We start from the raw sequence: 11918 nt of genomic DNA on the forward strand, positions 1-11918 counted from the left end.
GAAGGTAGTTTTTAAAACTACCTATAGGCTACCTGAAATGGTACGTAGTTTTAATACCTTGTAAAATATATTTATTTATTTTTTTAATCCCTTAAGGAATGTAAGAGACCTCTGTAAATATACCTTCAAAATTGCGAATAATATCTAAACACTTCAAAATATTAATATTCTCAGCACTACTTCCCTCCCTCTATCTATTCCGGACTAATGAGTATTACCTAAGTCAGTTTGTATAATAAAAATCTCATCAAAAACAATACTTGTCAAAAAAACCAAGTCTCGTAACTCAGTTGTTCTACGGTAAAAAGTTGTGAGATCCATGTAATACCAAGTCCAGGCCAGGAAATCTTTAACGTTTTACATAAATATATTGACTTGGCCATCGCATGAAATAATTTAATTTACACGTGTTTTCATGCGATGGCCAAGTCAATATTTTTATTTTATTTATGTAAAACGTTAAAGATTTCCTGGCCTGGACTTGGTATTACATGGATCTCACAACTTTTTACCGTAGAACAACTGAGTTGCGAGACTTGGTTTTTTTGACAAGTATTGTTTTTGATGGGATCTCATTTCTTTTTGTATTTTGTAGACAGCAGTTATGTATCTAGAAAACTGGACCGAAATTGAAAAATTTTACTCGACTTGGCGGTTGCACTACCGTGCCCCCAAATATTTTAGTTTTTCCTTGATTCATACACCAAACACTACTTATATTCCAAATTTGAAGCTTCTAGGTCTGCTAGAAGTGCCTTAGAATTTTGATGATCGGTGAGTCAGTCAGTGAGTGACAAAATTAAGAAACTTTGACCCGTTATAATTCTTAAACTACTGGTTCAAATTGAATGAAATTTTAAATATACCGTGTCTTTACAATGCCTGCATAGCTAATGAAAATTCAGCCTTCTAGTTTTATCCACAACGAAGTTACAGGCGGTCGAAAATGGCCTGAATTGCTTCGAGAAAAGGATGGTACGGCCGTGCCGCTTTTTTGCTCGACTTGGTGGGGGCACTGCCGTGCCCCCAGATTAACAATGACTATACATTATACTTTCATAAATTTTAACAACAGAGACGTTTCGTTTGATGGTTTCTCATTATCTACTACCGGTATGAATCAATATCATGCAGAAATCGTGATACGTCACATTCAGACTCTTATCGTCGATGATCCACAGAAATCACTAATTCTAATCTGATAAAAAAATACCAGGCCCGCGGACACATGCTCAGTGACACCGGCTCCGTCGACATGGGCGCGACTAGAGAATATTTTAAGGATCAATTTAGTGTGAATAAACTCACTTTGGATCATGGGAATGCTTCGGAGTTCTACGTGGGCTGGTGGCAGACTGGCCAGTCGGCGGTGCACCTGCTGTGCCTCAGGCTGATTCTGTTCCTGGGATGCATCGGCATCTTCACCACATCCTTGGTCATGACGTCAGGGGCATTCAGCCTGAACTACTGGGCGATCTACATGACGCACTGGGGAGTGCTCATGATCATGGTGACCAGTGGACTTGCCTTCATGGTGTCGCTAGTTGCCTGCATCAACGGAGATATAGGTAAATGTTCATGCTTCATTCTCGTGTTCGTGTTTTGTATATTAGAATCACTTTTTTTGGTAGTTGACACGAATAACCAATGATTCTCTAAAAACACTTTATTTAATCAATCGATTGAATAAGTAGCCCTGAAAACTTAATTCGTTTTTCAATGAACTGTAAAATTAGATTTTCAGTCAAACTGACTTAAATGTTAATGTGTCTTTTCAGATGCTGATTTCGGTTTGCCATGGTACGTGAGGGTCTACTGGGCTTCCCTCGTCATTACGGTGCCCGTGGCCTACTTCATCACAATATTCTACTACTCTTTCTTGACTGCTTTGGGCAAGTTCCTGTTTAAGAATTACTCCTTTAACTTTAGCTCCTACAGTAAACTTGTAGTAACATTTCTCTGACTCTCAATTTGTCTTCGTTTACTAAATCAGGCAACAATAATCTTTTATTGTTTTATAGGTATTATGATTTCGTGTTGCACAATCAAACATTATTTCCCTTCATTAATCATGAATTTAAAAAATTATACAAAGCTTTAAACATGACGCTTCAGTTTCCCGCCAAAAAGCATCAAAGTTTTTGTGTAAGCATCAAAGCTTCTGTCCATGTTTTCTTGCCCATTTGACTTCTTTATGATTTCAGCCTAAGGCTGGGTTGCACCATCTTACTTTAACTTTAACAAACGACCAAAGTCTGACAAACTCCATACAAAAACACCGATTACGATTAAAGTAAGGTGGTGCAGCTTTTATTTAGTTTTTAGCTGAAGACTAAATAACAATTGAATGTAAAAAATATTACTTATTCTGTTAATTTCTGTCTTTAGCTGAAGAATTCGCAGTCAATCCCGTGCTGGACTTCTTCATCCACGCAATGAACTCGATAGTCATGTTCCTGCTGCTGATGACGTCACGGCACCCTGTGCATCTGCTGCAGTTCGTCTACCCGTTCGGCTTCGCAGTGGTCTATATGGCCTTCTCCATCATTTACTACTACGCGGGAGGAACTAATCCGTAAGTTTTCTACTTACTACTACTATGGCTAGTGGCGAAATACATAGGTTGAATGGGAGTTTTACATTCATTGACAGTTTTAACAAGGGTACTTGAAGTCTGCTGTATTTAGCTAAGCTGAATGAGTATAAGAAAATTGTAACTACTCTTGAACCTTCTGATCACAGCAAGATCGAATACTTTTACGTTGGTTTTGGTTTAGTTAGAACGACAAGTGCAAAATTTCTTGGTCTTCTTTTTATTTTACATTTAAATATCTCAACGAAGATGAAAGTTGCATTCGCTGTTAGTGTTTGTTGTGTGAACTAATTTTCTATTAACCTTTCAAGAAACGGTGTCAATTCGATAGCGACCTATTTTAGATCAATATTTTAACTGACAACATATTAACAATTGATATAATGACGCTTAGTTTTAGTAAGTACTTCATCATTAAACGATGAATCATTGTAGCCAAAGCTAAATGATTGGTGTGAGTTCAAATATGTGTATTTCACCCAGGTGAAACACACATACCTAGTGTAAAACCAATTTTGAGTTGCACCTCCGTAACCGGTGCTTTTTGTATGGAGTTTGAAAAATTTTTGACGATTGTTAAAGTAAGATGGTGCAACCCAGCCGTAATGTTTCCGGTATGGTTAGAATGTTCAACCTACTCGTTACGTTAAATCTTCGGTCCAATTGAACCAAGGCAGAACTGTAACAACTAATACAATGTTACAACGATAGAAGAAGATTACGCAGTTCATAATACATATCACTAAACATACATATTATGTATAACACTAAACTCCGTTATTCCAGACAAGGCGAAGTCTGGATATACCCAGTGCTGGACTGGTCCAACCCCGGCCTGACTACGGGGGTGGTATTCGGGTGCGCGGCGCTGGTCATCATCGTGCACTGCCTGGTGGTGCTCATGGCGCTGTTCCGGGACTACCTCACCAGCACCTGCCTCTCTAGCAAACGGAACAGCTTAGATATCGCAGAGTATTGATAAACACGTTGGTAGAGACAGAATTTGTACCTGGCCGTCGCCAAGACCGGGTCGTTGGGATTAATAAACTTGTCAACAGTGAAAGGGGAAATATGGCAAATATTAAGCTAAATATGGCATGAAACGTAGACGTAATTAGTATCTACGATTTTTTTAATGCATAACAAGGCAGTTATTTGACCACAATCGCACCTGATGTTAAGTGGGATGCAGTCTAGGATGGCACATATCTGCCCTGTAAGTGCCTATTCACTCTCGCCTTGAAAATGCCCGGATTATAGTCTTCGGGAAAGACAGCAGCGATTAGATGCGTTTTTAACTAAAACAAAAAGTTTTCACAATCATATAGCGTTTCCAAAGCATATCATCCAAAGATTGTTGATGTTTGAACATCATTGCCCAATAATATGATTCAGCAAAATCTTTGTGCAATTCAACAGCAACTCAAATTGACTAATATAATACGTTTAAAAGTGTATTCTTCTTCATGGAATTTATGTACCTACTACCTACATGAACATCTGATAGAGCTCTATTTACTATTGGTGCGTATTAGTGATGTAGAGCTTCTGAGGATATTGAACATTAACGGTTCTTTATTATGTAAAAGGTGTTCGTTTATATTGTTTAAATGTGGATTTTTTAACAATAAAAAATTGATACCTCAAATTACTTAGAATGATTGTAGCTGTAATATATTATTCGTTTTTGTTTTCGGGGTAGGTAGATTTAAGCTAAAGTGTTTATATTTTTGTAAATAAATTATTTAATACATCCAACATACTATTTTCATTTCTTTTATATAATTGTATTGAAAGAAAGAAAGAAAGAAAAATATTTATTTGGCACTAAATGATACACATTGACAATGACAATATAAAGCATAAATAATACTGGTTTGGAACTGACTCATAAAAACTGAATAAGTAAGTACTTACCTACCTACCTAAAGTTTTTATCTTATTACGAATATTTACAATAATGATAACAAGTATTAATCTATATACGTGTCGCAATCTTTTTCCGGGATTTTAGAATAAATATTAAGAATACCTTAAATAAGTTTACTAAGCCAACACACATTTACTAAGCCTACCTACATGGTGTCCCAAAAAATAGTGTCAAGCCAAAGCCCAGAGGTAGAGCATCACTAGGGCTACCCGGATCAAAAATCGTAGAACATACATGGATATGTGGGTAGGTGATTTGGATAGCTAGTACTCTACCTTCGGTTTGAGACTAATTTTTGGGACATTATATATATAAAATGCAAAAAAGTTGATAAAACTCTACATCACTCTTGAAAAGTCGATAAACGCGCAAAAGCGCTTTAAATCTATTAAAAAATCAAAAACAAATATGTTACTAGATGCGTTTTGTTAGTTTTTATTATAACAAACCCCAATCTATGACAAAAGCGCCATAACGGCTAATCTAAGATAAACGATATTTTTTATAAACTCAATGTTATCAACACCACGCAGTCGCTAGCGTCGCTCACGCCAACATGGCTGCGATCCGAAAACAGTTTCAGTTGGATAAATTAATGTTGAAAAATGATACCGCTTCAGATTTCTACCTTGGCTCTTGTCAGTGCAATCGGAACGCTCTGCCTCTGTTATGTATGCGACTCGTCCTGTTCCTTGGCTGTGTCAGCATGCTGCTGTCCTCGATGCTACTGCCAGAGAGAATCGTCGACATCGCCCACTGGCCCATCTATATGACACAGTGGGGCCTCATCATGATCACCGTTACTTACGGGCTCGCGACCGCTGTGTCTGCTGTAGCGTACTTCAAAGGACCGATTGGTAAGTCATCTAAGGCCTTATTCACAAACTAATGGATATGCATCCTTTACAATCTGATACCAAAGCAATTCGTGTGTTGGAGAGCGATATAATGCACTGCGATAGTCGCTAGGATACCAAATCGTCTAGCCAAATACTCACTTGTTTTATTATCAGTAAAATGTTGTATTTGTTTGTGTAAAAGTTTTGTTTTTTTACGGTTGCCTTGCTGGTTCGTATCTAGATTAATAGGGCAACTGTGATTACAACAAGTGCAAATCAAGCTTTTTAATTAGTTAATATAATAAAAAAAAATAAATGCACAGAAAATTATAAATTAAGATCAATTAACTTCCGTGCGGTAAAGCCGCTATTTCCTTCACTGATCTAATTTTTGTGTTTATTCTTGCAACTTTTTTGTTTCTCGTAATGTGACTATTACCTACCTTAACGATCGTCTATTATAATTCAGAATTACGTCGGGTCTCACAGAACAGCGAATATTCAGCAGAATTTAGGGGACGAACTTGACAAAGTTTCCCTTTTTATTATTGTTTCAGATGCAACTTTTGGCTTGCCGTGGGTGGTCCGACTCTTCTGGGGCAGCTACTGCATCGCGGTACCACTCGCATTTTTCATCACAGCCTTCTACTACCTCCTAGTTAGGCGTATGTACACATGTTTGTATTTAACACGGTAGAGGGATGGGTTGACAAAATGTCTACCTATATAAATAAATATCAAAACGAAAAGATAAAATAATGCCCATTGACACGTACCTACTCGTAAGTTACTATGGAAGTGGCTTCCACTCCAGAATATGGCTACCCCATCGGCATACCCATTACCACTTCAATTTGCTAATCCACGGCTTATATTCAGCAATGGATATCCTGTCACTGTGGCTGGTGGAATGATGGTGATGATATTACATGGAAGTACTAATACTACCTACTGAAGCAATAATAGCCAAAACGCGTTCAAACCCCGCCGCGTCGTTGAACTATTTAAATGGTGGCCCACTTGTAACACAAGCATTTAGCTTACCACGAGGGGTGAACGGTCACGAAAAACGAATACTTAGTCTGAATTATCAAATCCGTATAATGAAAGTCTTGTACATATCTTGTAAAATCAATAATGTATCTTCGAAAAGAAGAATATATGTATAACTTGTTCGCAGCTACTATCTCCGAGGCCTTTGAAGTGAACGAAGTGCTAGACGTGTTCACTCACGGCATCAACTCGGTGGTGATGTTCATACTGCTGATGACGTCCAACCTCTCGATATACCTCGTGCAGTTCTTGTACCCGATGGCGCTCATGCTCGTCTACATGATCTTCAGCATCATCTATTATTATGCAGGAGGAACTAATCAGTGAGTAATCATGTATAATTGCATAAATTAACCACATTTTTTCATTGTTTTTAACTCTAATCTCAAGGGATTAAGATCTATTTAATTTAACTTTTGGCAGAAATATGCGTTTAAGGATATACGTTATTCACCTAGGTTCATCTCAAGGCTACCCTTGTCTAATTTGCGTGCGGAAATTATAAACTGAACGAGAACAATAAACTGCTGAAATGGAAGCTTATGATACAATTATAGAAAACTCGTCTCGGCCCTTTTTTTCCGCATTTTTGACTTGGTATAATCAAATCATCTAAGTTTATGTCTAAAATCTCATACCTAAGGTACTTAGCCTACCTTTTTCACAGTTATCATCATAATCATCACTTTCCACACAGCTTACATGTATGTACGAGTAATTATAAGCATGTATTTATTCAGGAATGGCGATCGCTGGATATACCCCGTCCTGGACTGGTCGGAGCCCTCGACAGCCGTCGGTTCGGTGTTCTTAGCCCTGGTCATGATCATCAGCATCTACATTCTGGTGTTCTTCATGACGCTGCTCAGGGACCTGCTCACGCGACGGTTTAGGCACACTACTTTACTTATCACTGATTTATGAAATCTAAATGGAGAAGAGACTCTGAAATTCGATATTCTAACGTAAATAAACCTACTTAGTCATAAGTTATAAATTAATGAAAGTTTAATAAATAATATTCTTTTAAGTGCCTCATAAAGTTTAATTAGTCTTTTCAATAAATGAAACGAAGGTCAAAATCAATTTTGGCACGGCCGATAAGAAACTAAACCAACCTGATAACGTACGCTCTCTATCGCTATAGTGATCGATAACAGTCATTGGTTCACGTTCTCAGCCGAAAAACCACCATGAGTGCGATCAAGAGTTATTTTAAAGAAGAGCTTCAGCCTCGAAATCTCGGTGTGGATCATACGAAGCCATCGGACTTCTACCTGAGCGTTTGGCAAACGAATCGGTCGAGCGCGCCACTTTTATTTTTGCGTACACTGATCTTTCTGACATCTATCGGTATAGTGTTGGCTTCTATTACAATTTACATTCAGAAAGGCCAGTTCTCGTTTTGGTTCATATACCTCACGCACTGGGGACTCAGTGTTATGACATTTGCGAGTTTCTTCTCAGTTGTGGTGTCTGCACGGTGCTACTTCTATGGACCCTTGAGTAAGTACACAATATTAATTTATAACAACATCGATATCATCCTTTCCTTCATCGTTACTTCTTTATCTTCACTGTAAGGTGTGTACTCATTATCTACACTAATATTATAAAGAGGAAAACTTTGTTTGTTTGTTTGGTTGTAATGAATAGGCTCAAAAACTACTGGACCGTTTCTAAAAATTCTTTCACCATTCGAAAGCTACATTATCCACGAGTAACATAGGCTTAATTTTATTTTGGAAAAAAATAGGGTTCCGTAAAATATGTAGATAATGTAGTCCACGCGCGCGAAGCCGCGGGCGGAAAGCTAGTAGATAATAATGTTAGGTATGTCATACAGTATGAATAAATTTGGTTACCTATCGATATCCAAGCTTTGTTTATGGCTTAGCAGACACACAAATTATTATTGGAAAATTAACAATATCAGAATCTAGATATTAATCGAAAATAATTTCTTACTATCTACATGAGTCATACCGTTGCATAAACGTAAACGTAACGCCCAAAAAGTATTCGTCTTACATTTGATTGTTGTCACAAATAGCAGCGATTGCCTTGTTTGCGCGGCAGGCTCCGAATTCTTGCTGCCGTGGTACGCGCGCGTATACTGGCTGCTGTTCAACGTGGCCGTGCCGATCGCCTTCCTCATCACCCTGTTCTACTGGACGGTGCTTTTTGAAGGTCGGTATCAATATGAGAACTCTATCATTCCCCTAACGTAGTAGGAAAAATAAAGCTTCATAGAATTTTAAAATCGTCGTACTTTCTGTGTCCTATTACCTTACTAGTCATACCTCTACAACTTATTAGTAATATCTGCCTCTGAGAAGAGACAACTTTTGATGTGATAGAAGACTTTCTTCTCGTATCCTTATGTCTAGATACGTCTAAGCACTAAAGTTCGTACGACTAGTAGGTACAACCACAGGTACTACTGACACAACCATGTACGAGTAGGTAGGACAAGCTGTGAGGTTGACATAACAACAGCTTGAGAAAACTCTAGATATCTTTATAGCTATTCTGCACTCTACATCTATGACTTTTATACATGATGACTTCTCTAACTTACAGCGGGCATCGAAGAAGAGTTAAACCACGGTTTAGACGTGGCCGTCCACGGAATCAACACCTTGCTGATGTTCCTGCTACTCTTCACGTCGTCGCACCCCAGCCGCCTGCTGCACTTCTACCAGCCCACGTGTTTCGCCTTCACCTACTTTTTGTTCACCGCCGTATATTTCCTCGCCGGCGGCACTGACGCGTGAGTTATTAAACCACTTTAAAAGTCCTGTCATTGAGAAGAATTGAACCACGGTCTGGACTTAGTTCCTGAGGTTTCTCGTGCTCGTCACGTTGTCGCACCCCAGCCGCCTGCTGCACTTCTACCACCCTACGGTTCGTCTTGGCCTTCACTTTACTTCCTGTTCACCACTGTGTATTATCTCGCAAGTGGTAGTAGATACGTGGGTTAACTAATTATTTTAAGAGCCTTTTATGAGCTGCTGCCATCTGATATCGCTTAAAATTACTGACATGCCCTCCGAAGCACGGATAAATTATTGTACCTACCTACCTACTTGTACCTATTCATAAACTGGCAAGGTATTGTCATTGCACATCCTCATAGATTTAGCTAGAGTTAAAATATTCAGGCAGGAGTACTTACTGACCTGAAAAGTGTGTCAACACAACCCGGGTTGGAAAAAAATACATGACTCTATATTGATTTATATTGAAAGGTGCTTCACGTCTCGCCCAACCCGAGAGCATAATACAGCTCACCGATAAAACATCCTTTCTCGTTGGGTAATCAAGTGATGCAAGACTGCAAGCCAGCAATGTCCCAGTAACGGGAAATCCCACAACCGATTTAACCACTTTGTGTCCTTCACTGCCACCTCCGGGTCTAGAGTGCTACTCGAACGCTTTCTGAAAAAGATATTAATTCACTTATCCATCTCACAGAACCTTGACATCTTTAAAATATGGAGATACAGGTAAACCTTTAACAAGAGGTTAAGTGGCATCATGTTTAATTAAAATTTCTGCGGATCGATCAAACCAATGTTATTGGTAGGTTGTGTTATTATGACTGTGTTGGTATTATNGTATGTGTCCCCACAACTGAATAAATAAATATTTCGCAATGAACAACATCATACCAGTGCATTGCAAACTAATTAATATTTATGTAAATTAAAACTATGTGCTTCTTGCATTCAAAGAAAAATCTTTGATCAGTACGATTAAAAAAATTATGGAGTTGATATAACATTACATAAAAATCGAAGTATTTTTACTTATGAAACATGGCTTGCAAATCTTACGGGTATTAAAATCACGAAAAATAGTTTTTATGTGCAAGCAAAATTTATTTTGGACTGTTTTTGGTACTCCCCAAGACGTGATGCCCTAAGGCATCCGGCATCCGGCACTGACTAGGCTACAAAACCATCAAGAATGAAACAGAACGTTAGGCATAATATCAACAATTACCTATTCATGTCGATCATGCTCAGAAGGATGTTATACTCACCTAATTCAAACAATGCAGTTAATGGTTCATTTAATATAATCATACACGAAACAATGGCTTTGTTAGTCCTGCATCGTGATAACACACGAACGGTTTTTCTCTCTCACGCACTGGCTAATAGACTGAATAACAATGTCATTATCAATTTTCTCAGCACTTCTGCATAGATTCCACTTCCGTTGTCTTTGAATGATTAGATAACTTTGAATTGTTTTGGTAGAGTCAAATATAATTGACCTACTTCCTCTGATTAATATTTTATAAGTAAGGTATTTTATTTTTTGTAAATTCCCCCACCACTATCCACTACGCCGACTAAATTCAATAGCATTTATGCTGGTATCTGGAATGGGTTCACCACAAATAGCCCAACGCGATTGAACTCGCAACCCTTGAATCGGTAGTTACCTACACCATTTGGCTAATGTCTCCTTTCGTTATCTACTTATTTACGACAACTTATCCATTACAAACATTTTCTTTATTCTTACAGAAAAGGTCATCCCTATATTTACCCGGTGGTGGACTGGACTTATCCAGGCACGACGGTCGGCGTGGGAGCTCTTACAGGCCTGCTGCTTATCGTGCTCTACCTACTGGTGGTGGCCATCGCGAAGGGCCGTGACGTCATCTCCAGGAAATACGTCAAGCCTCCTCCCATTGCAGAAGAAGCCGGGGTTCCTTTGAGGCAGCAAACAGTTGTGTAATGACTGTGGAAAGAAAGAAAGAAAAAAAATGTATTAGGCTGAGTTAAACCAGCTATCTTTAAAGTTAACCAGTGTTTTTTGTATGGAGTTTGACAGATGTCTGACGTTTGTCAACGTTATAGTAAGATGGTACAACCTAGCCTTAGTTTAGTAGTGCACCATAGTTTTAAGTAATATTCAAACTTTTAAACAGTTATTTTATATGCCTCCAAGGTACCAAACGTTTTTGCTTTTAATGATATACCTAGACGCGTTAAGTGAAGGTAAACAATGAAGAACATAATGGCTAGATTGTCATGTTATTGAATTTTTTGTATCAAACGCAGTCAAACGCTTAGGTTAGAGTGGATTGTGTGTACATAATAGCTGAGAGTGTAGTAGGGCTTATTTATTGATGGGACTACGCAATCGCGTTCCATGACATCAGATAGTTTGTTAAATATTGATTTATTAATGTAAGAATATTGCTTAAAAGTAGTGCAAAGTATTGTGATGTGCTTTAATTAGTTTTGTTCCGTTTCGTAACTATTTATTAAAGTCGTCGGTCTAAGCGACGACAATGTTTTATTTGTGCTGTAATTTATTTAATTGTTTTTTTTTAGAAAACAACTGATATTATATTTTTCAAGATATACTATTGTAATTTTCATTTTAAGTGTACTTACCTAAACCTTTTAAATTTCGCTCTCATTGATAAATAATTACTCTTTTAGCAGAGGCACTCTACATTTAGAAACAGGTAGAATCG

The 11918-nt window shown here is 38.0% G+C and overlaps 3 protein-coding genes across 3 annotated transcripts; all 3 read left to right on the plus strand.

Moving 5' to 3' along the window:
* Positions 1-1213: 1213 nt before the first annotated feature.
* LOC114351735 (protein rolling stone-like) lies at positions 1214-3791 on the plus strand. Its single transcript, XM_028303036.1, has 4 exons — positions 1214-1568; positions 1779-1892; positions 2389-2575; positions 3380-3791. The coding sequence occupies exons 1-4, from the start codon at positions 1229-1231 to the stop codon at positions 3570-3572; spliced, it is 834 nt and encodes a 277-aa protein (XP_028158837.1). The 5' UTR covers positions 1214-1228; the 3' UTR covers positions 3573-3791.
* Positions 3792-5042: 1251 nt separating this feature from the next.
* Positions 5043-7417, plus strand: LOC114351737 (protein rolling stone-like). Its single transcript, XM_028303038.1, has 4 exons — positions 5043-5380; positions 5920-6027; positions 6543-6738; positions 7156-7417. Exons 1-4 carry the CDS (start codon positions 5080-5082, stop codon positions 7337-7339), a joined length of 789 nt encoding a protein of 262 aa, XP_028158839.1. The 5' UTR covers positions 5043-5079; the 3' UTR covers positions 7340-7417.
* A 25-nt stretch (positions 7418-7442) lies between these two features.
* Positions 7443-11782, plus strand: LOC114351736 (protein rolling stone-like). Its single transcript, XM_028303037.1, has 4 exons — positions 7443-7921; positions 8495-8605; positions 8999-9188; positions 10957-11782. Exons 1-4 carry the CDS (start codon positions 7609-7611, stop codon positions 11168-11170), a joined length of 828 nt encoding a protein of 275 aa, XP_028158838.1. The 5' UTR covers positions 7443-7608; the 3' UTR covers positions 11171-11782.
* The last annotated feature ends 136 nt before the right edge of the window (positions 11783-11918 follow it).

The sequence above is a fragment of the Ostrinia furnacalis genome, unplaced genomic scaffold, assembly GCF_004193835.3.
Source record: "Ostrinia furnacalis isolate ACB-3 unplaced genomic scaffold, ASM419383v2 OfSCF1172, whole genome shotgun sequence".
Lineage (NCBI taxonomy): Eukaryota > Metazoa > Arthropoda > Insecta > Lepidoptera > Crambidae > Ostrinia > Ostrinia furnacalis.